General features: G+C 43.3%; 1 protein-coding gene across 3 annotated transcripts in view; it reads right to left on the bottom strand.

Moving 5' to 3' along the window:
- The window catches only part of grb10b (growth factor receptor-bound protein 10b), an 80351-nt gene that overhangs the window by 16634 nt on the left and 39628 nt on the right, over nt 1–24089 (bottom strand). For all 3 annotated transcript variants that reach the window (XM_085422357.1, XM_085422356.1, XM_085422355.1), the window contains exon 5: nt 22467–22611. In XM_085422357.1, coding sequence (XP_085278483.1) covers nt 22467–22611 — 145 coding nt within the window. The remainder of the gene's footprint in view (nt 1–22466; nt 22612–24089) is intronic.

Here is a 24089-nt window from a genome sequence, read left to right as displayed (position 1 = left end):
AAAGGCAAGAGGAGTTTTACCTTATCCTTGAAGTAACTTCCCCTTCCCCCCCCCCCTTACTTCTTCTGGGAAAAGCAGGATGCGTGTGCTTATACATGTGTGGGTGAGGTGTGATGACAAAATGAGCACAGTTCCTCGGAAGAAAGGAGGAAATAGTGGTTAAAGTGGTAGCGGGAAACTTTGGGGAGAGAGCGGGAAAGAGTAAGGCTGGGAGAGAGGGGAGACAGGGGGAGAGTGAGCGAGCAAGGGAGAAGTGTATGATTGAACATGGGCAGTGGCAAGTATGTGGGAGTGTGTGTGGGATAGGGAGAAAGAGACAGACGGATGTGAGATGTGAAGGAAAACGAGTGGGAAGCAGAGGGAAGTGAGAAAGAAAGACTGTCTGGTGACACGCTGCAGCAGAATGTGTAGTATGAAAGCTCTCTATTGTTAACCGTCTCTAGCCTGCACAGCTGTTCCCACACACCCCCCTCACTGTCACTGCATTCACCCTCACTGAGACCAGGACACACTCCCATGCATACGTCACAGTTTGTTGGCAAGCAAGGAAAGTCCCAGGAAGGCTGCACGCATCATACATGTGATTTAATCAAACTGTTTAGTAGCAAGTTTGTTTTGTTGTTGGTTTTTTGTTTTTGTTTTTTTAAACCTTGCACAATAGGGCTGTGAGGGTCAACAAAAGTGCTCTTCTTTTGGTAAATTAGAACTCCTTTGCACTAACCATTTAAAAGCATTGTATCACCATCTTTGCCAATTTACATTCTATGACTGTGCACCTGTTTTATTAAGATCACTCTAAAACTGAACAAAACTGCCAAGTAAACAAATATTTTTTGAAACCATGCATGGCTGGTGGTACTCTGGTACACACACACACACACACACACACACACACACACACACACACACACACACACACACACACACACACACACACACCTATGCAAATCAACCAGAAATCACCAGTTACTAGACTGATGGCATTTTCTCTAATCCACACAGGGTCAAAGTTGTACATACCATAGACCTCCACTAATATTATGTTAAAATCGCTTAGTAAGTTTAGTAACCATCAACAAACTCATAGCATAATTCTGGCTTGATATTTGGACACTCTTCTTGGCAGAATTGAGTTAATTTAAATTGGTTGGTTTCCTGGCTTTTAAGTACAGTCCACAAATTTTGCAACAGGGTTGAAATCAGCTTTTGAGAAAACTACTCAAGAAGCCTAATGTTGAGTGTTGAGATTGTTGTCTTGTTGGAAAAACCAGTGGTGTCAAGGTTTCGACCATCTACCTGCTGATGTAAAGTTGAATAATTATGATTCCATCTACTTTTTGCAATTCCATTAGTGTCAAAACAGGCCCAGAACATGATGCTTCCACCACGCTTAACAGTCAGTACAGTGTTTTTAGGTTTGAAAGCCTCACATTTACTCCTCCAAACATACCTTTTGTCATTGTCGCCATATGGCTCAGTCTTTGTCTAGTCTGACCAGAAAACTTCACCAAAAAGCATTTGTCTTTATGATGTGGGCAGCTCTAAGTTTCACTCAAACTTTAAGGTTTTTGGGCGTTCCCATTGTTCCGAGTATTGGTCAGTCCATTGAGTGCTGTCCAACAAACCCTTACCTGGCATAGAGAAACTTCCAGTTGTAATCAATCAATCATGATCACTAACGGCATTAATAGACTTTGACCTTGTCAAGTGAATGCATGTCTATATTTGAGCCTGTGTTGCTTTCTAGACACATGATGAAGCTAAAACTGGGATTAACTACTGAAAATAATAACCAGCATCTGCAAGAACAGCATGACTTATTGTTGGAAAAGCATCTGTTTTTATGTTACTAAAGAACCAACACATGGACATGTTTCACTGTTAAAACAGTCAGGAATACACCAATGAGCTACGAGAGTGTGTGGCTTGGTTTGAAAGTAAATTTTCCTTTTCTGTCATACCTTAGTGTTCATAAAAACAACATACAACTGTATGACCAAAAGAAATTTGTGCATATAGTAGAAAAGAGGAAGGAAAGCTTTCAGAGGGCCTCTCAACCTCTGTGATGACTCAGGTCTGATAGCTGCCCCGTGATGCAATCCCCCAAAGAGAGACTGAAAGCTTCTAGCAACACACATATACACAATCCAGACAGACCGGAACCAGATGTGTTCATATATGCATCTTCATATACACTGACCCATTTTTTTTGTATATTACAGTATCTGCACAAACATACATGCAGAATTCTCCAAAGATACAGCTAGACACAAATTGGAGAAATACAGTTGGGTCAAAGCAAAGCTGAAATATGTACACAAGCATGTGTGTGCATGCCCTGCAGCCAACACGCACACTCACATCAATCTCTGAGAATTGGCTGCAGCTCTATAAATAGTTCCACTGGTATTACGTACACATTACAAGCTATTACATCAGACAGGAGTTACTAAAGACTATTAGCCATTTGGCACACAAGCCTGCACACATTAAGATCCAACACATACAGGAAGTTTTGTTAGAAGGTAAAAAAGATGGCAGGCTGGATGACAGCTGTGCCATAGGAGAGGAGTCAGTGTTCATAAAACAGTAGGAGGGAAAGTGGGGACGACGCTAACAACATCCATATTTAATTCACTGTAATCAAAGATAAGTGATGAATTAGAAATAAAATGTCTCAATTATTCTTTGTCATTACCAATATGATCTCAACCTTCTGGATTACATGAGCTACCTAACTATGGCATTTTTAACTATGCATATTTTAAATAGTTTTATCTTCGTAATTTTGGAAGGGGTCCATGTATTATCATTTGTGGATGTTGCAGGTGTTGCAAGCGAACACTGACTATTAAAAACTCCTGCACTTAAATTCAACATCCAATGGATTTGAAACCATGCAAAACCACTTTGTCAGTGGGAATTTGTACACCTGGTAGGGCTGCACGATTAATCGTTAGAAAAATCGCGATCTCGATTCATACTTATGTGCGATCTCATTTCCAAATGACAACGATTAAAAAAAAAAAAAAAAAAAAAAAAAAAAAAAAAGACGATGACGACGTCCCGGCATTTTGATCCGGGACGTAATCTGCAAGAAAACAAGCGCTCACTCTTCCTGCTCAACAAATGACAAGGGCGGAGCCTTATACCACGTGGTACAGAAGCTGTGCCGTGTGATGCTAAAATTAGCAGGGAAAAAAAAAACAACGGAGAGCACGTCAGGGATGACGAGAAAGTGACAGGAGAAAATCCGTCCCGGTCAACCACCCAAACATCAATAACGGGATCCTTATACAGCGCTTCCCTATACACGTCGAACTCCCACAGGCACAAAGAAATTACGGAGGCTATCACTTATCACCTGACCAAAGATATGGCTCCCATCAACACTGTGCAAAACGAGGGATTTAGGAAAATGATCAACACCCTAGACAAACGCTACACAGTGCCGTCCCGCAACTATTTTTCTATTGTTGCACTACCTGCTCTATACACGCAGCGCCGAGCAACGGTGGAGACGGAATTTCAAGCAGTACAACATTTTGCGGCAACAACAAAACGTGAGACATTTGTTGTTTTATGTTTATTTATTGTTTTTATGTTCAGTCTCAACTGTTACGAAGTTGATGTGCAGTTAATAAGTGCAATAAATATTTATACTGGAAAAGAAAATCGTGAGAGAATCGTGATCTCAATTCTAAGCCAAAAAAATCGTGATTCTCATTTTATGCAAAATCGTGCAGCCCTAACACCTGGTGCAAGTTAGTGTGGATATCCCCCCACAACCTGGTGAAGACGCAACAATGCTGATGCAAACATTTGAATGTATTGCCTTAGTAAGGCTTTAGGTCACCAGAATAGCTTCAATATGCCTTGCTGTGTCATGTTGATGATGGTGCCGACTGTTATTTTCTTTGATGTAGGTCTAATATCCCACATGTGTTTCTACAGGTTGAGCTCTGAAGACTGATAAAAGGCTTTCTTAAAGGTCAAGTCAACTTCAAAGTGATTTTCAGTGGCCTTTCCCTCTAAGCACACAAGTGGACAAAAACTACCAGCAAAGGGTCAAGGGTTCAGGTTTTTCTTTTAATTGCCACCCGTCTGTATAACTGCCATCTCTGTTTTACAAAAGCCCTTCATGTTGCCAGAGAAGAACTGTAGCCATTGATAGGCTGATTTGGCTCACACGACCCACCCTAGTTCCATATTCCCATTAACAAGTACGCCTTATAAAGCCCCTCTGACTGTAATGCAGGGCTGTGTGTGGTCCAGGGCGCTCCTGGAAACTGACGTCTGGATGATGAGATGGAGGCACAAAAACCTGAATGAGCCTGGGACAATTGGCCATCCCTGGTCAATGCCTGTAGTCAGCATAAGTGGGAGGCATTAGCCAAGAATACTCTGCTGACTCACTAAGAAAGGATAGTGAGTGGTCCCTCACCATCCAATTACAGCATCAAATTAAGACCCAAGATATAAAAGGGCCTATCTGGGCTTAGCAGAGCCAGGATAGGGCAAAGTCCAGAAGGCAAGAATAAAAAAAAGGTTTACTGGACAAGAGACAGACAGAGGAAAAAAGATGATGAAGAGGACTGATGTATAGAGAGAAGCAAAGAAGGAAACAGTGCACAGTAACTGTACACATTTAAGTATGGTGGCAAGCTGCCATCTCTGCCACTGTGCAGCCAGGAAGAAGACTATACACTCTATATTGGGCAGTTAGTTAGCCCACAGAGCCTGCTCTGTCTGTAAACAATGGAGTCTTAACACCCATTTAGACCCAAAGTTAAAGCTTGGAGGATTCCAGAACCGAACTGAGTCAAATTTAATTAGCAAAGCAGGCCATGTAGCAAAAATTTAGGTCAGACATTTGGATAAGAAACAGTATTTAACAGCCACAGGAAATTAATATTAGGAATATGAAGGTAGAGGGAAGGTACGTTATATTTTGACTTCAACTAAAGTGTTAGTTGCCATTTTAAAAGCACCTCAGACCCCATCTGCACTTTATTAGTTAGGTCAAAGTCATATTCAAGTTTAGTGGGTTATAAAAGCAGCCAAGTTAAATGAACTTGATAAATGTGTCAAGTAAAATTACAATTACTGTAATTTGACTATTTGTCACAAACCCCATTGTTATAGTCTTGCTTTTCTAAAAGCAAATTGTTTCTTTTAAATGGAAAACTCACAGCCCCGGTTTTTAAATGCATTATTTTTAAACCACAGAAACACAATAATACGAGTTTACAGGAGTGGCAATAAAATGTGGTCACGGTAACAGAAGTAATTAACGTGACTGAATTTAACATGTATTAAAAGTGTGTTTATTTGGTATGTGTAATCTTTTTTCTTTTTTTTTCTTAAAGCGTGGGTCTTGTTCGAAGCTAGCCGTTACATTACTTCTGTCTCTCGTAAACTTAAGACAGAACTGTTCATTCAGTACGTGCTACAAAAGAAAGCCACTGCCGAAATACAGCTACAGCGTAGTCAGTTATTTTGTGTATTTTTAATGCCAAAAAAGTTGATAAGAAAACTAGAGGAAACTATGCTTACCCAAAATGTAAAAATCCATGCAATTTACTAATGTTCATTTGAATTTTAGTGGCACACTATTAAAAATTGGTTGAACATGCACAGTTTATGGCAACACGCTTTAGTGAAGGCCATCTAGACTGGGTTACCACGATGCAAGAACGGAGTCCCCCTATTTACTGTGACTACCTGCTGAGAAACACCCCGCATGGAGTCAAATATTTTACCAACAGGATTAGAAGTGGCAGTAAATGCTTAATTGTGCACCAGGGCTGATTGCCATCAAACCCTGGGGAGCAAATGTGCTTTCAGACCACTGCTGATTTGGACACACTGTCCAATTACAGCAGGAGGGCAAGATGAGGGGGTGGTGGAATTGGATGAACAAAGGATGACATCATTAGTATGATTTTGGCACTAAACCAAGAATGGTCCACTTGTTGTATGGCAAGCAGTGACAGTGTTGAACTGTGACCCTGAAGAAAGTTGAAACGACCAGCTGATGTGAGTGTATTCCTCTCATTTGCATTTCATACAATTTTATAAAATCTAACTACATTTTTACGCTACAGAAGGGAGAGGAAGCTACAGGTCTCTGTAGCATGATTGATTGAAGAAAAAACAAAGAGACTAATAGCATAACAGGCAAGTACAAACAACGATTTCCCATTCAGAGGAATCACAGCATGTGCCTCCGTTCTGTACAAACTGTCCTCAATAATGGGAGTTTTCTCTGGAGACATCAAGATCACAGTGTCTGTCTGTCACATTCTCTCTCTCTCTCTCATTGCTGACACAAATCCCATTGCCAGCTTTTTGAGTCGAGCACTCGTCTCTTAAGTTTCTTGGATCAGAGTCTTTAAGCAATGGGGAAAAAAAGTTGGTCTGAAGGCTGGTTGATTTCAGCGTTTCCCTTCTTTTTGTCATTTTCCCTATCGTCTACATTTTTCCAAGTTAAAGCTTCCAAGGGATGCTTATAGGTAAAAAAAACAAACAAACAAAAGAACATAACTGGCTTTTCCATGCCATTTATGTTTTACTTAAGAGCCGTCTCCTCGATTTGGAAAGCAGTTCTAGTGGCATTCAATCATCCATTCGCTTCCGCTTATCTTTTTCAGGGTCACAGGGAGCGCTGGAGCCTATCCTAGCTGTCATAGGGCGACAGGTAGGGCACACCCTGGACAGGCTGCCAGTCTGTCACAGGGCCAACACAGAGACAAAGACAACCATTCACTCACATTCACTCCCGCATTCACACCTATGGGCAATTTAGTGTTTCCAGTTAACCTAACCCCACTAAGTGCATGTCTTTGGACAGAGGGAGGAAGCCGGAGTACCCGGGGAGAACCCACACAAACATGGGAGAACATGCAAACTCCACACAGAAAGACCCCGGCCTGATGGTGGAATTGAACTCAAGATCTCCTTGCTGTGAGGCAACAGTGCTAACCACCGTCTGTAAACATCCAAACAGTCTGTTGCAATCTAGGGAGATAAATGGTTTCATTTTTTACACTAAAAGCATAACTTAGCAACAAATTCATGTAATAAATAACTGAAAAAAACCCTTTAACAATACTTAAATTATCCCTCTTAGCAGCTTTTAATTTCTTCCTCCCTCATACTCCTGTCGCTTCTCTCCTTTTTTTGCCTTTCCACAGCAGCAGTTTCTGAAATCTGATCTGTCCTACTTTCCCCAGTCAGAGACAGAGAGGGAGAGAGCGAGCGAACGAACGAACGGGGGAAGGCTAGGAGAGAGGGAAATGCAGTCTTCATGACCTACATGAGTCCAACAGCTCTGTTCAGCTTCAGCCAGATAAAATGCCTACAGGCAGCAACACACAGCTGTCTATGTGCGACGCACGGATATAAACAAACGGACATGTGTATACATACACCTTGAAATATGTGTGCAAGAAGAAGAAAGAAAAGAAAGAAAAACATTCCCTGAAAACCTTGTGCTAGAAAAGGCCTGATGATGTAAAAATACTTAGTTAAGCTTCATGCACTACACGTTAAGCTGTTATCATAATCTGATGAATGAAAGTATTCTCACACATATTTGACACAGACCATCACGTATAGACTGAGAAACAGAGCAGAAAGCAAACAGTATCAGGGATTCCCATTAGTTGTGGGAGTAATATGATCCCGCCCTTTTAGCTGGGAGAAATGTGGCTTCTAATCTTACACTGCTTTGGGGACAAGGAGTGAAAGATGGACCCTTAAAGGTGTATCATCCTCCAGTGCCTGGGTGGTCTCACCATGCTCCCATTAAAAGACAAATTATTCAGTTAAAATTAATACTGAGAGGTAGTAAAAACAACTAAATTATATGCAACGCTCGGAGCTTTCTTCCAAAACCCCAAGGAAGGACCAAATCTCACCAAAAAGTAAATGCCTCCTAAATCCGTCACTAAAACATAAGTCTTTGATGAAACAGTAGGGATGCTGGGATGAAAAGGGATCAGTATTTACTTGGAGGTCTCTTCCGGTTTAGCGATAGTCTAGCTTCATTCTTACTCAAGAACGAACATGTTCTTGCTCGCTTTCTCTTGAACTTCAAAATAAAAGTACTTAAAACACTTTATCTCAAACCTCCAGTTTAATCTTTATTGCTCTACTTTATGTGCTTTTAATCATACTGCAGCACCATGGCTGATATGGGATTATTTTAAGTATTTATAACAACAATGCTTCAACAAATATCAGGTCTTTGTTGGATTTTTTCGTAGTTCTGAAAGAAATTACTTTAAGAAGCTGTCCACCTGCTGTAGATGGTTTGGGGTTTGTTTTTTTAGGCCTGCCGCTTCTGTCGTTTTTGACTTGTCCAGTTTCCTCAAATTGTATTATACAATTCAAACAATACAAAGATTTGTCAGGTTTTCAGTTTGGAAATCACCTTGTTTGTGCAAAAGAGCAACAACTTGATCCCTGTCAAACTGGATGTTTTTTCTCCCATAGATTCAACTAAAGAAATGAAACAAATGTGTGACAGGCTGCTAGTAATAATGTGCCTAAAGATACAATTTAAATGTGGTTCTTTCCCCAAGTTGTGTGTATGCAGACAACACTGGTTCATCTCTAGAATTGGGGATTAATTACGAGTTAATTTTTTATGCTTTAATGATTCATAGGTCAGCAGTGTTAAGTGAAAATGGGCAGCCATAATGATTGGACAGAAAACACCAGTGTCCAAAGAAAAACTTTGAATGACTTTGAGAAGTAATGATCACATGAGTCTAGCTGGAAGCATAATATTAATAAACGAGGGCTGGATCAAGACTTGTAAAGCATTTGCATTTTTCCACAAACCAAGTTCATCTCAGGAGGTCTTTATTATGGTGGGTCATTTTATTTTCTAAGCATTTACCTTGATATTAATACAGCTGTGAAATAAGATGAGCTGCTCTGTTCCGAGTCCCAATTATTGTTTGTACTCCAACTAATCATGCCAGTGTATTAAACAGGCTGTGTGTGTACATTTGTGCCCGTTCATCCATGTGTGGCACTAGCAGGCCGAGACATGTTTCCATTTAGTGGCTCGGGATAAATGCGGTGCTGACACACGAGATGTTCCAGACTCGACCGCAACCTGGCTGGCTCCCCTCCAGGTTGTATTTGTTCAGCGGGTGCCAAACAATTTGTATTTTGCAGCACTGAATACTGCAAATCCACTCACTTAATTCATTGTGTATACACACAGAATTTGCAGGACAAATGTCTCATTGGGTTGCTCTACATTTTCAGAAGTGTACCCAAGTGTCTGTTTGGTACTTCTGCCTTTTCAGGTTCCTTCTTTAAAAGATAATCCTACCATTGAACATTACATTTACTTTGCCACGCCCATACAGGAGGTTAATATGAGAGCTATTGGGATATGTTTTAATGCAGTCGATTACATCAGCAAAGCAGAAAATTAAAAAAAATAAACTGCAAAACTCTTTGATTACTTGGGTTAATCATTACATTTCACAGATATAATAATAAGAAAGTCAGCATACGAGTTCTCACAAAGGGTTACTGCTCCTTGCATTTTATTTTTACTCCTGCCACAAAAAGCATCACTTTGAGCTCAGGGCTAGATATAATGTTAGGAATAATGAGGCCAACAGGCAGACATGCATCAAACACACATGTCTATACACACGCACAATAAAACATCCAGTCTGAGTTACAAATAATCATAAAGACATAAACAGTACAAATCACACACACGTACACCACAAATGTATAAATGTAACTCGCCAGTGATTGCAGAATACAACAAGTGTCTGTATGTGTGTGTTTTCCATGTTTTACTTTAAGATCCACTTAAAAGCAAGGCTGGCAGCTGGAAGAGTGAGCCAGCAGATTTCTGGCGCTGCGTCACCTTTGATCTCTGCACAGTGTGGCTTGCAGAACACGGGAATGCGCGCACATAAACGTACTGTCGAGCACTCACAAACCTACAGATCCCCTATCGTAAAGACAGCCGTACGTGCGTTAGAAACGTGCAAATACACAAAAACGACCCTCCTCGCCAACAGACCTCTACTTTTGCATACATGCGCGCACACACACGCACAGCTGCGCGCAGCCACAGATGTTCCCACACATTAAGGCCAACAGTTTGGGCATCAGCAGCATTCCATTCTGAGTTTACAATGGAAAAATCTGCCCTTTGACCTGGAGGATTTTCAACATTCATGAAAGCAACAGCCAGGGAATGCCTTGTTTGAGTGCTGAGAGGTGGGATGGATTGATGTCCTTTATTTATACATCAGCTGTTTCTGGTTAAATACTGTTATGTTTATTTTCCTCCTCCAACCAACAGAACGGACGTCTAAGAATTCTGAGTTTTATTAAAATGACAATCCATTTATACGTGGAATAAACAGTACACCTTGTAAAACTATTACATATTATTATAGTCTCCATTATTTTGAAGCTTCTTTAATCACTATTTTGAAAACAAACAATCAAAAAATTAAATAAAATGTGTGAATTTTGAACTTTTAAGATGACTTGACATGCACAAACTGAGCATCAGAATTGATGTGATTTTAGTAACTTGTTTTTAGTGCCAGATGGGCTGTCTGAGTATTTTAGAAACTGCTGATCTGCTGGGATTTCCCACACAACCGTTTCTAGCGTTTACAAAAAATGGTCAGAGGGAAAATATCCAATGGCAGTTCTCTGGAACAAGCAGGTGGTCAGAGGAAAGAAGGAGGCCAGGATGCCTCAACCGGTGGCAACAGCAACTAAAATAACTACTAGTTATAACCAAAGTCCACTTCAGGTCATCAGCTAAGAACAGAAAACTGAGGCTAAAATTCAATGATCACCAAATTTAGACAACAGAAGAGTGAAGAAGCTTTGCCTGTCCTGATCAGCCTTGAGATACAGGAAGTTGGGTCCAAATTTGGCATAAATAACAGGAAAGGGTAACAGTGTGGGGGATGTTTTCATGGACTTATCAACTGAGCATTGTTTACCCGAGTACTGTTGCTGACAACACCCGTTCCAGTTGCCGAATCCTGCTTCCAGCAGGATAATGCAATTTGTCAGATCATCTCAAAAGGATTTCTTGCATATGGCAATGACTTTATCCCTCCACAGTCACCAGATCCCAGCACCTCTGGGATGTGGTGGAATGGGAGAGTCACATCGCAGATGTTTAGATAACACATCTGCAAGAACTTTGTGATGTCATGATGCCAATGTGGAGTAATATATTTGAGGAATGTTTGCAAAACTTTTCTGAAACTATGCCATGAAGGCATCTCTAAAGGAAAAAGGCAAAAGGCAAATAAAAGCATGTAGCAAGGTCCCAAAAAAAAAAAAAAAAAGTTGTCTCTATTCATCTGGACGTAGCGTTTTCAGTGGGAGAAACATTTCCTCACTCGTTCCAAGGGACTTGTGCCGTCTCAACTGACTGTAAAACTTTTAAAAAGCACATTTGCATAATGACTGAAACTAGCAATGGGCTGTGAGGCCAGTGTTAGTCAGTGGCCTGTATTTCCAGATGCAATATTTGCATAGAGATGGTGATTTTACATGCAAGGCTCTGTTATCTTTCAGAAAACACATAATCAGATGCAATACTTTTATAACACTGAACATATTATATCTGAAGAATAGCCAGTGTTCGTTCATGCTAGAACACTGATGAAATTTTAGACTGTCAGTTTTCTTAAATCTGCCTAAAAAACACAGCAATTACAATTTTATTTAATCCGACTTGCTCAACTGGACATGATGATGACACTGAAAACCAACAGCCCATTTGCACATTATTAGTGTCAACCAATCTTCCCCAGCTTGTCTGGCACTATGAGCTATTTTGGGTTTGTCATATCATCATGTGCAAATGAGTATTCATCTATAGAACTTAACTGTCACAGGACACACTTGGAAGTACTAGGGCCAAGCTAAGACCAAGTGGATCTTTGGATGACTAAAAGCTTGGAGTAAAGACCTAACAAGAGATGATGACAGAGAGAAAAGGACAGATGCAGTTTAACACCCCCCCCCATTGGGATGATAGTGAAACAGACAAGAGAAGCCTGCCATAATGTGGAGTAAAGGGCTACAGGACATACAGGGTATGCTGAAGCCAACAAAATCTGGCTATCCAGTGACCATATCACTGCTTTTTACTCCAGAATGAATGGGACAACTATGGAAGCACAGCATCCACCAAGCAATGACTACACTACTGTTGTTTCTTAGAGGATTTCCCATAACACAAGCATACATGCTGTCCTACATGGTTCACAATGGGTACATGTATGTAGCCGGAGAACTGCCTAAAATAAAAAGCATGTTGGCAGTAATACAATGTACAGTACCTATGCACGCTTTTAAACATGCCACAGTAGTTAAGTGTCAGTGATCTTACAAAAAAAAAAAAAAAACAAAAAAAAAAAAACTAGATAGTTCAGCTTTGTTGATCATCCAGAAGCTCTTGAAATAACCTATTTTAATGATTCTCATGCACCATCACTGACTAAAGCTTTACACGAACACTGTATTTGATCTCTGTTCATTAAAAATAAAATAAAAACACAAAACAAAAGAAAACACTAGCCCATGTATTTCACAGTGTACAGTTAAAAAAAAAAAAAAAGCCTGTGAAAGGAGAGCTGAGAATTAAGTGGAGGAAAACGGGAATGGGTTGGGATGGGGTGGCTTTTGGGGGCTGGGTGGGTAATTGCGAATCATATGGCTGTGTCAAACTGCGTGGCCAATGATTCCTGACAGCCCTGCACTACATCCTCATGCACGGAGGCCAAGGGCTGAAGTAAGGAGGACCAGAAAGACAGAAGTATGAGTCTGTCAGAAAACGCCTGGAGGTCGGAAAATTCTGTAAACTAAACAGAAACTTCTCCACAGCAGACTGGCTGCTTTAATTTAGTATTTGGAGGACATGCAGATGAGTACACAGAGACAATGTCAAAGACAGAAGAAAGGGCAGAAAGAAGAAAAAAGGCACACAACAGGGCACATATGGTTTAAATGATAAAGTAGAAAGTAGGTGCAATAATTTACATGCTCACCATCCTACATGTCAAACCTAAACAACTCACTTTCTTCTTTATGGATCTGAACCACTATACCACAAGAAAGCGGTGCCATCGTCTCCGAAACTGGACCTCCTTATTAGGCACTGGTGTGAGATGAGATTGCTCCATGGGAGAGTTTTTAGTGGAAAGGTGCTGAATCAAATTTCCAATGAGACATACTTTCCATTGCTATCAACAATGGATAGACAGCGCCAGTGCTGTAAATAGTTTACAGAACTCACAAAGAGTAAGAGGCGTTTGTGAATGCAGCCACACATGTATCTAAAAAACAAATATACCCGTATGCATGGACTGATGCATAGCGCGTTTGCATGTTTACAAAAGTGTGTACACCGTAAACACACAAAAGGAGTTAAATTTTCCATAGTTGCTCTTCTTTGTAAAAGTTTGGTGATCCGTAAAAAACCTGCAAAAGGTCCTGTTGGTCTTTTTTTTGTGGGGGGGGGCTGTTTATCTTTATGGGTATGTTCAAGGTTTATTACAGTCTCAGTATATGTATAGCAGAGATTCAGCACGTCATGCTAACCTTCAATTATGACTGGCAAACAGATCTCTCATAATTAAAATCAAACCAGTCTCACAAGACAAACACTTCATGATGAAATTAAATGTTTACACAGCGCGTGAAAGATGTAAACAAAACGTTAGCTTGGAGTTGTCATATACAGAACAACAGTAATAGGAGCCAGACTGATTTATCATAGGGCCAATATCATCAGCTGGTAATTAGCCATTTGCTAATGAATCACAGCAGCAATTACAGTCGGTAAATTACAATTTAAAAGATTAAAAGTAAAGACGACCCTTCAACCATGTTATGGGTGTGGAAATAGAGTTTGTCCACCTGAGGCATTCAACAATTTCCTCTCCTACAAAGACAACCCCAGCCCAGTTTATGTCCAGCTGTGTTGGGAAAAACTAAATGCTGCCAGATGTATCTGAATATTGGAGAGGAGAAAAAAAACCAAAAAAACCCCAAAAAACCACACACCACCAAATATTGGTCTATGCCTTAAAAGTCTAATAATAAAAAATAAAATTAAAATAAAATACAAAAAAGTCTAATAATCAGTCAGGCTTTCATCTTTTGCTGCTTTATTAAATCATTGCTTGTTACAATGCTCGGCACAAACAACACATCAGATCACCGCAGCTCTGCTTCAATGTTAGTGGAAACTGTTGGTTTGTAACAACTCCAGTTCCTCTCCACATTCCCCAAGACCGCACTTTACACTCTGCATAGAATATTTAATTTAATATGTGTATTTTAAAACAAAAAACATCAAAAACATTCACATGCAGAGTGAGTCACCCACTATAATAAAGTGGTTTCGAATATTTACCCAATACGCCTGCTTTACTAACATACAGACAAAATGTTTGCACAGTTAGCAATTTAATCTGAAACTCAAAGTCCTCGTGAGACATTAATCTTTTTAACCGCATGACCGATGATTTACCAAGGTGTGTTTGATACCTGATGAGCTTGGCAAGCAGTGTCTGGAACAGTTTTGAAAAAGCCAGACCAAAAAAAAAATAAAATAAAACAAAACATTTTTTTTATAATTTAAAACTAATTAGATAAAATGTATCAGTGAAAACAGACGATAAATTCAACTTCTTTCAAAACCAGTTAAGGGAAAGAAACTTTTTTGTTTGTCTATTACAAAAACAGAGAAACTCTGCTATAGCTGATGCTAGAGCGCAGTATACACCAGTCCAGCTTGTTTCCTTTTTGACTGTCGTCACACCAAAAAAAGAAAAAAAGAAAAAAGACAAAAAAGAAAAACAAAACAAAACCACCGCCGTGGATGCCAGGGAACTCAACTGTGGTTCACTCACAAGCACATATGCTACACACTGGGCAAGACGTAATCTTGCAGATCTCATGAGAATCCAGCTGCCTCACAAGGTACCTGGATTTATGGCACATCTAGGATTTCAAGCTCAGAACGTTTCCACACAACTTTTGTTTTTTGAGGGAGGGCTCAGAACGACTCAGCTGGAACTAGTCTGTGATCTCGTACCAGAACAGGCAGGAGCTGCAGCCAGAGTATTTATGAGAAATAGTCCACCCCCATATTACTGTAAACTGCTATGTTACTGTAACCAGTGTTGGCTGGTTCCATATGAAGATCATTAACCTTGTTAATAGAGAGACTCCAGCTTCCAGGAACAGACAGAAGAGTCCCTAAATCTTTGTCAGCACATAACAAACACACATGCCAACATTCAGCCATGTGTGCAGGTACACATGCTCACAAACAAACACACACGCACACACACACGCTTCCAGTCCACATCTCACTATTTTCCTTAAATCGAGCCGCAAACCCTCTTGAAAACATGTGCACTGTACAGTACAGTGTCATCACATGCAAGCAATAAACATGCCTCAGACGAGCAAAACACGGGGCAGATGTGAGCCAGGAGACTTTCCCAAATGTTTGACATGGCTAGCATACAGATGATTCACAATATTTAAAATCTGCATCCTTCAAAACAAATACAGCACTTTGAGTCGAATGTGCTTCAGTCAACAACATGAAAATAAATCAAGGGTCTGTGAATGTGTCACATCCAGTTCTTCAAGAGGGGAAAAAAAGTCTTCCATGCTCTCCCAAACAATAAGACAAAAAATGTTTTTGATCCAACACATCCAAACGCAAAGAGATTAACATGTAAAGTATGGAAGCCCGTTTCCGCCACAAAAAAAAAAAAAAAAAAAAAAAAAAAAAAGGATCCATAACTTGAAATTTCGAGTTAGCGCTGCCAATCAGTAATCTACGTGAATGACGTCATTTCCTTGTTACCCGGAAGCTGAAGCCCTGAGCTACAAATGCTACAGCTAAGCTACCAGTATTATATCCAGTCATGAATCCACAGATTGCTGAGTATTTTCAGCGTGGCTTTAAACATGATGAAATCCTTGTGTTATTAGCTGAATCACATGACGTCGCTATCAGCAAACGTGCACACGAAAGCGCCAATTTGTTGCGATGCGGTTTTGAGTGCGCGTTACTCTGCGCCATATGCTTCCGGGTAACAAGAAAGTGACCTCATTCACGTAGCTTAATGATTGGCAGAGCTAACTCGAGAAAAGTTTGAGTTATGTTTCTCCAAATTTCGAGTTAATAAGTCGAAATTTCAACAAAATATTTCGAAACTTCGTGTCGCGGGCTCCTTTTCCTAAACTTCCTCCGAACAAATACAGGCGTAGTCGGAAAGCATTCAGTGTGGATAATTTATTTATTTTGCCGGCCTCCCAGGTGCACAAAAAGTTATTTACAAAGAAATAGAACTGACTTAAGTCAGCACAAACAAATATCTATATACAAAACACAGTCTGCATGTTACCCTCTCTGTAACAGCTCACTGGAAAGGAAGCAAAAGCAAAAGCAACAGGTGGGCCCTGACCGCCTTCTCTTATACCCCATAGCCCCTCCCACTAGGCGTAATAGTCATCTCTTTATTATTATCAAACCGTCTTTCCCCCTCAGCTTATTTCCTGCTGTAGTCCTACAATACATATATGTATATACAGACATTTATGGCCACTTCCCGGCAGCCTACAGTGTTTCACAATAACACCAAACAAACCAAAAGAATAATGCAGTTCACGTGACTCTTCAAGCGCGCGCGAACCCACTATTTAAACCCCGGAACCCCATACCATCGGCTTGCATAACCCCCGTATAATTCGGCGATCATAGCGAGTCTCCGCGACCGGCTTTATGGAAGGTAAGTGGGAAAATACGTTGGCCACCTTCTGCGCTGCTCAAACTATACCTCTCACCCCTTTTTGTTTATCTGCCCGGTCGCCGAAAAGCCGCGCAGCCCCGGTAATTGTAAAAACTAATGGTGGTGGTGCGTGTATGCGCCCAGATCAGCTGTCGGCGGCTCGGGACGGGGTGACTCCGTCACATCATCCCCTTCCACCCGGAGGTTGGCGTTGTGCGGCAACCTGGAGAGATAATCTGCCACTACATTGAGCTTGCCTGGTCTGTGACGGATGATGAATCTGAAAGGCTGCAGTGAAAGGTACCAGCGTGTCAGTCGGCTGTTATGGTCCTTCATGGAATGGATCCAGGTGAGCGCTCGATGATCAGTTTCCAGCTCAAACTCTCTTCCAAGTAAATAATACCTGAGTTTCTCCAGTGCCCACTTAATGGCCAAAGCCTCCTTCTCCACCGTTGAGTAGTTGGTTTCCCGTGGCAGCAGCTTGCGGCTCAGGTATAGGACCGGATGCTCCTCTCCCGGGTCCCCTTGGGCCAGCACTGCTCCCAGGCCACTTTTGGAGGCATCCACCTGGACCAGAAACTTCTTCCTGAAGTCGGGGCTCCTGAGAACTGGAGTCGTACACAGGCAGGTTTTCAGCCCGTTGAAGGCTTGTTCACATTCCGCTGTCCATATGACAGGATTCCGTTGGTCTTTGCTGGTCAATGCAGTAAGAGGGGCCGCAATAGTTGCAAACTGGGGCACAAATCTTCGGTACCAGCCAACCAGCCCCAGGAAAGACCGGACTTCCTTTTTTGTGCGAGGCCGAGGGCAGCTCTGGATAGCGTCCACTTTATCCATCTGCGGGCGCACCTCACCTCTGCCCACTTGGTAGCCAAGGTAGCGGGTCTCCTGCCGTGCCCACTCACATTTAGAGGGGTTGAGGGTCAATCCTGCCTTATGGATTCTTCCCAGGACTTCGGACAAGTGCTGCAGATGCTCCTCCCAGGTGTTGCTGAAGATCACTACATCATCCAGGTAGGCAGCACTATAGGGGTCACACCCCTGTAGTAATTTGTCCATCAGCCTTTGAAAGGTGGCCGGTGCCCCATGTAGGCCAAATGGCATCACTGTGAACTGGAACAGGCCGGCAGGGGTCCTGAAGGCGGTGTACGGTCGAGAAGACTCCTCCAGTGGCACTTGCCAGTACCCTTTACACAGATCCAAGGTGGTGATGTACCTGGCCGCTCCGATCTTCTCCAGCAAGTCCTCGATTCGAGGCATGGGGTAGGCATCAAACTCTGAAATAGAATTTAGCTTCCGGAAATCAATGCAGATGCGTAGGGAGCCATCCTTCTTGAAGATGATGACCACCGGGCTACACCACTCTGAGCAGGACGGCTCTATCACCCCAAGCTCCAGCATCTTCTCCACCTCCTGTCGCAGTTTCTCCACCAAGTGTTGTGGAATCCGGTATGGCCGTTGGCGGATGGGATGTCCCTCCTTTAGGCGTATCACATGTTCGACAAGGGTGGTCCTGCCGGGGTTAACTGAACACAAAGAGGGAGTCTCCCGAAGGATTTGGAGTAGCTCCGCCGCCTGCTGTAGGGGGAGATGAGTCAACACCGGAAACATCGGATCGGCTCCCTGCTCGGGTTCGGTCTTCCCTTCTCTTGGCACTTCTCTTGCCATCAGAGCTTTCGCAGGGGCCTGGTGGGGACGCTCTTCCCATTCTTTCAGGAGATTCACATGGTAAGTCTGCTTCTGTTTTCTCTTTTCAGGATGATGAATCTCATAGGTCACTGGCCCCATTCTGCGAAGAACTGTGTATGGCCCTTGCCATTTCGCCAGCAGTTTACTGTTGGCTGAGGGGAGAAGTAACAACACCTTTTGACCAGGTTGAAACTCACGTTGCCGGGCCTGTTGGTCATACCAGGTCTTCTTGGCTTGAGCGTCTCGCAGGTTGACCTCGGCCTCTTCATGGTATCTCCCCAACCGATCTCTCATTTCCAGCACAAATTGCACCACTCCTTTTTCATTTGCAGCAGAAGCAGGAGACTCCCAACCCTTCTGGAGGAGATCCAACGGGCCCTGCACATCCCAACCATAGAGTAGCTCGAATGGTGAGAAACCAGTGGAAGCCTGGGGAACTTCTCTGTACACAAACAGCAGGAAGGGTAGCCACTGGTCCCAGTCTTTCCCAGTGTCTGACACAAACTTCTGCAACATCCTCTTCAAAGTTTGGTTGAACCTCTCCACCAACCCATCTGTCTGTGGATGGTAAGGTGACGTCCTGATGGCAGAGATGCCTAGCTGATTGTGGAAGAGCTGCATCAACCTAGAGGTAAAGTTAGTCCCTTGGTCAGTCAAAATCTCATCTGGTATCCCCACCCGGGAGAACAGCTGTACCAGTGCACGCAGAACATTGGGTGCCGTGAGCGTACGCAGGGGGAAAGCTTCCGGGAAACGAGTCGCATAATCACACACCACCAAAATGTACTGATGACCCCGACTACTTTTTACCAGAGGACCCACAATGTCCATAGCTATCCTACGGAAGGGGGTGGAAATGACTGGAAGTGGCTGTAGCAGAGCCCTGTCAGACTTGCGAGCTGGACATGTTTTCTGGCAGATAGGGCATGTACGGCAATATTTCTGTATATCTGTGTACATTGACGGCCAAAAGAAACGTGAGCTAACTCGCATATAGGTTTTTTGGCGACCCAAATGACCTGCCCAGGGGAGGGTATGTGCTAGGTGCATAATGAGGGGTCTACAACTAGAAGGTATCACAAGCCGTTGGTGGTCACCGTCAACTGCATACAACACATTTTTGTCAACAATGAACTTCTCTTTCCCTCCCCATTTCCCGGTTTCCCCTTCAGTCACATTAGCAAACAAAACTTTCAACGTTTCATCCTCCCTTTGCAACAAAGTGATATTTTCTGGCACATCCCATTTCATGTTCTTAGTGTCCGGCCCCTTTGACCATAGCTGCTTTTCAAAGCGGCGTTGGCGGCGGGATTTTCTTGGCCCCTTAGTGCCACCCTCGCACAGACTACTGTCCAAGTCTGGCAGGGGTTGGCATCCCGCCTTCGCCTGGGCCCTAGTGACCACTGGGCCTAACGCCTTCATTTGAACATTCCCCGTTTCCCTCCCTTTTGTCTCTGTGTCCCGCTCTTCTTTTTCTTGCAACAAATCCATAAGCACAGGCACATCCATCCCCAGAATAACCTCTACCGGCAAATTCTGTACCACCCCAACAGACAATAAATATGGCTGGTCATTAATAGTCACTGTTATTTCCACCTTTGGGTAGGGATGTTTGTCACCATGCACACATAACACTTCTTCTTGTCGACTATAGTCCACACAGTTCACTGGTACCAAGCTTTGCTTAATTAAAGACATAAAACTACCAGTGTCCAGCAAAGCAGTAGCCTGCTGACCATTGACCTTCACTTTTTTATAGCGTTGCACCTCCACTGGCTGGACCCTTGTGGGCTCCATTTCCAGCCGGGGTGCATAGCAGGCACCAGTGACTTTAGCCTTCCGGATAGGGCATACCGAGGCTTTATGACCTGGCTGCTGGCAATAATAACAAAGGAAGTCCTTACCCGGCCCTCGTACGTTGAATACCTTGGGGTTCCCGGGTGGCTCTGGGTTGCTCTCCCTCTTCAGAAGACCCGATGATGGGAGTGGTGGTCGCTGTGGCGTCCCAGATGAGCGTGCAGGTGGTGCTCCTTTACGCGCATTGAAGTACTGTGACACCAGCTTAGCGGCGGTCAGTCCATCTGCTGGCTCATGCTCCCTCACCCAGGTCCTCACCTCCCCTGGAAGTACGCGGATTAACTGCTCCATGATGATAGCTTCTCCCATCTCTTCTTTCGTATGCTGCTCTGGTCGGATCCAGCGCCGATAGAGGCCCTTCAGGCGATAATAGGTCTCTGTGGGGCTCTCACCAGGTGGAACAGTATTGGACCGAAACCTCTGCCGATACGTCTCAGGGGAAATGTCAAATTTGGTTAGCAACGCAGCTTTTAAATCTTCATAACGATGGGCTCTTTCTTCATCCATTGAAGTGTAGGCCTCCAATGCCTTCCCTGATAGCAGTGGAACTAGACGACAGGCCCATTCACTCTCTGGCCATCTCCAGGTTTTGGCAACTCGCTCAAAACGCAACAAATAGTTCTCAATGTCTTCCCCCATCTGATAGGGTGGAATTTTTGGCCCAGCAGATCGCATCCACTCTGGGACTGACTGGTCGAGGCTGTTGGTCACTGCTTGTGACTGACGAGAGGGAACCTCCAGTAACGACGGCCGGTATTCTCGCTGCCGGGCCGGGGTAGGCAGCACCATCCTGGGGCTACTTGCTGTTGCCGTGCTTGGCGTAGCCGTTGCTGCCGTGGTGCTAGCTCCAGCTAGTGCGGGACCTGGGCTTTGCTGACCAGCCACATCTGCGGGCAGCGGCGCATTAGGAGGGGAAACGGTCCTCAGTCCCCTGAGTTCTGCCAATAACACCGTCTCTCTCCTTTGCTGTCCCGCCAGGAAGTCCCTCATCATCGCAATCAGTTCTCCATCACGTGCTGCGGTCGAGGTTGTAGGCAACTCCGGACCAATCCTGCCGGAAATCTCCTCCTCCTCTGCTGAAGAAGACGACGCCGGCACTGTGTCCCACGCCAGCTCCTCTGCTGTCTTCTCCCCCGGAAGCTCATGCTGCTGGGACCGCAGCCCTGTGCGCTTCGCTGGGAGGCGCGTTTTCCTCTTCCGACTAGCCATCCCACTCCTGACACCATATGTCGCGGGCTCCTTCTCCTAAACTTCCTCCGAACAAATACAGGCGTAGTCGGAAAGCATTCAGTGTGGATAATTTATTTATTTTGCCGGCCTCCCAGGTGCACAAAAAGTTATTTACAAAGAAATAGAACTGACTTAAGTCAGCACAAACAAATATCTATATACAAAACACAGTCTGCATGTTACCCTCTCTGTAACAGCTCACTGGAAAGGAAGCAAAAGCAAAAGCAACAGGTGGGCCCTGACCGCCTTCTCTTATACCCCATAGCCCCTCCCACTAGGCGTAATAGTCATCTCTTTATTATTATCAAACCGTCTTTCCCCCTCAGCTTATTTCCTGCTGTAGTCCTACAATACATATATGTATATACAGACATTTATGGCCACTTCCCGGCAGCCTACAGTGTTTCACAATAACACCAAACAAACCAAAAGAATAATGCAGTTCACGTGACTCTTCAAGCGCGCGCGAACCCACTATTTAAACCCCGGAACCCCATACCATCGGCTTGCATAACCCCCGTATAATTCGGCGATCATAGCGAGTCTCCGCGACCGGCTTTATGGAAGGTAAGTGGGAAAATACGTTGGCCACCTTCTGCGCTGCTCAAACTATACCTCTCACCCCTTTTTGTTTATCTGCCCGGTCGCCGAAAAGCCGCGCAGCCCCGGTAATTGTAAAAACTAATGGTGGTGGTGCGTGTATGCGCCCAGATCAGCTGTCGGCGGCTCGGGACGGGGTGACTCCGTCACACTTCGAGTTATGGATACTTGTTTGTTTTTTTTAAGTGGAGGAAACTGGTGAAAAAGAGGCGAAAAAAAAAAAAAAACAACTTGAATTTTACTTACATATTTGCCCGAGGAAGGTTCCCCAGGTGGTAGAGACCCAGGACTGAGGACAGGTGAGCTAGCTGGACTGCAGAGCTCAGGGAAAGGGTTGGGGATGGCCGGGAGAGATGACGTCCTCAGCTGCTGCTCCTGCTCCTGCAATCTCCTGAAGAAAGAGGCGGATAAAGACGTGTAAAGTGGTTTGATGAACAGAGCATGTCTTTTGGTTTAAGCTTATGTTTATTATTATGGTTATAAAAAACCAAAAACAAACTTTAGTCCAAGTCCATGACCTGGAACAGCCTTTTTAGAAGCAAACTTTAAAACAGAGCTGCTGACAGCTGTGAAATACGTGCAGGAAAGGTGGCTAGAATTAATAAAGTTCTGCTGTACAGTATTCAGCCTCATGCCCGTTTCTGTCTGATCTGCTCGTAATGAACAGTCTCGAAGCAAGTGGAAATCACAGAGCCACCCCAGCCAGCTAGTTAATTTTTTTCAATTAATAATACATCAATGACGAATCAAGACATCGCTTTAAAGCAGATTTCTCTTTTTTTAAATATATAAATTTGGCACATGCAGTGTAAGACTCAAATTATTATCGGACAGCCAATCAACCATTACTTTCAGTATTTTTTAAATTGGCAAGTCTGTTTGTGGAATCCCAGCTTAATAACTACAAATAAATAAATGTGTGGAAGACTGCTTAGCCTCCGTTTCTCTTCCTCAGTCAAGCTCTGTCGCTCCGAAGAACCCAGCGAGTTCAAAAGGGAACGGGCCTTTTGATGTCGTCCCATCTGAGCCGGAGAACAGGGTTATCTAGAGGTCAGTCCTGAATAATAAGAACTTCAGGGCCTGCTTCTGTGCGTTTGAAAAAGAGCGCTCATAAGACAGAATACTCCATTACCTGATGCTCCCCTCCTATGTTATTGTCACATAGTCCAAAGGCGAGTAATGGGCGCTGACACCAGCTCTGCGGTGCATGCACACAGCTATACTTCTATTCTCCCAACGTGTATGAGTGCAGCCTCAAGGAGGATGCGGGTTAGCACGGTTTAATTTGAAAGAGACATATGCACATGGTACTTAAATAAATGAGAATCTTCTTCTCGCCTTTGCAGGCTGATGTAAAAGAGGAGTGAAAGGGAGGAACGGGTCATACAGGGGTTACAGATCGGGAGCCAGGAGGAACCGTTATGCTCAATTATCGAGTGGGTGTGGAGGGATGATGGTGTACAGTGAAAATTCTCTTTTGAAATTTGAAGAGAAAAAAAGGGTTTGAAGTCTTGCTGTGTGGCTACGCATGTGGCAAACGCATAATACGAGGCTGAAAGAAGTTTGTGGCTGAAGTTACTACCACACTTTTGCTGATTCTGTGGGTGCACGAGCAGTTATAGCCCTGTTGTTTTTAGCATTTTTTTAAATTTACTTATTTTAGGGCGATGATTGCACATGTCTTGACAGTTAACAGAGGATGAATGAGATGCCCAAAGATGGTGTAACATATACTGAAACCTAATGTCTCAGATTAAATGGAGCCTGAACTCCCATCCAGCTCCACATTTAACTTTGAATACTACCAAGTTACATTGCACACATCACAGACTAAAAGCATGCTTACTCCTCTTATCCTGTTAATTACTA

This window comes from Rhamphochromis longiceps, linkage group LG11 (genome assembly GCF_057381845.1).
Source record: "Rhamphochromis longiceps isolate RC_006_pf linkage group LG11, R_longiceps_female_GT1.1, whole genome shotgun sequence".
In the NCBI taxonomy this organism is placed as follows: domain Eukaryota; kingdom Metazoa; phylum Chordata; class Actinopteri; order Cichliformes; family Cichlidae; genus Rhamphochromis; species Rhamphochromis longiceps.
The sequence above is the reverse complement of the archived record's forward strand: the minus strand, read 5'-3'. Positions and strand labels throughout refer to the sequence as shown.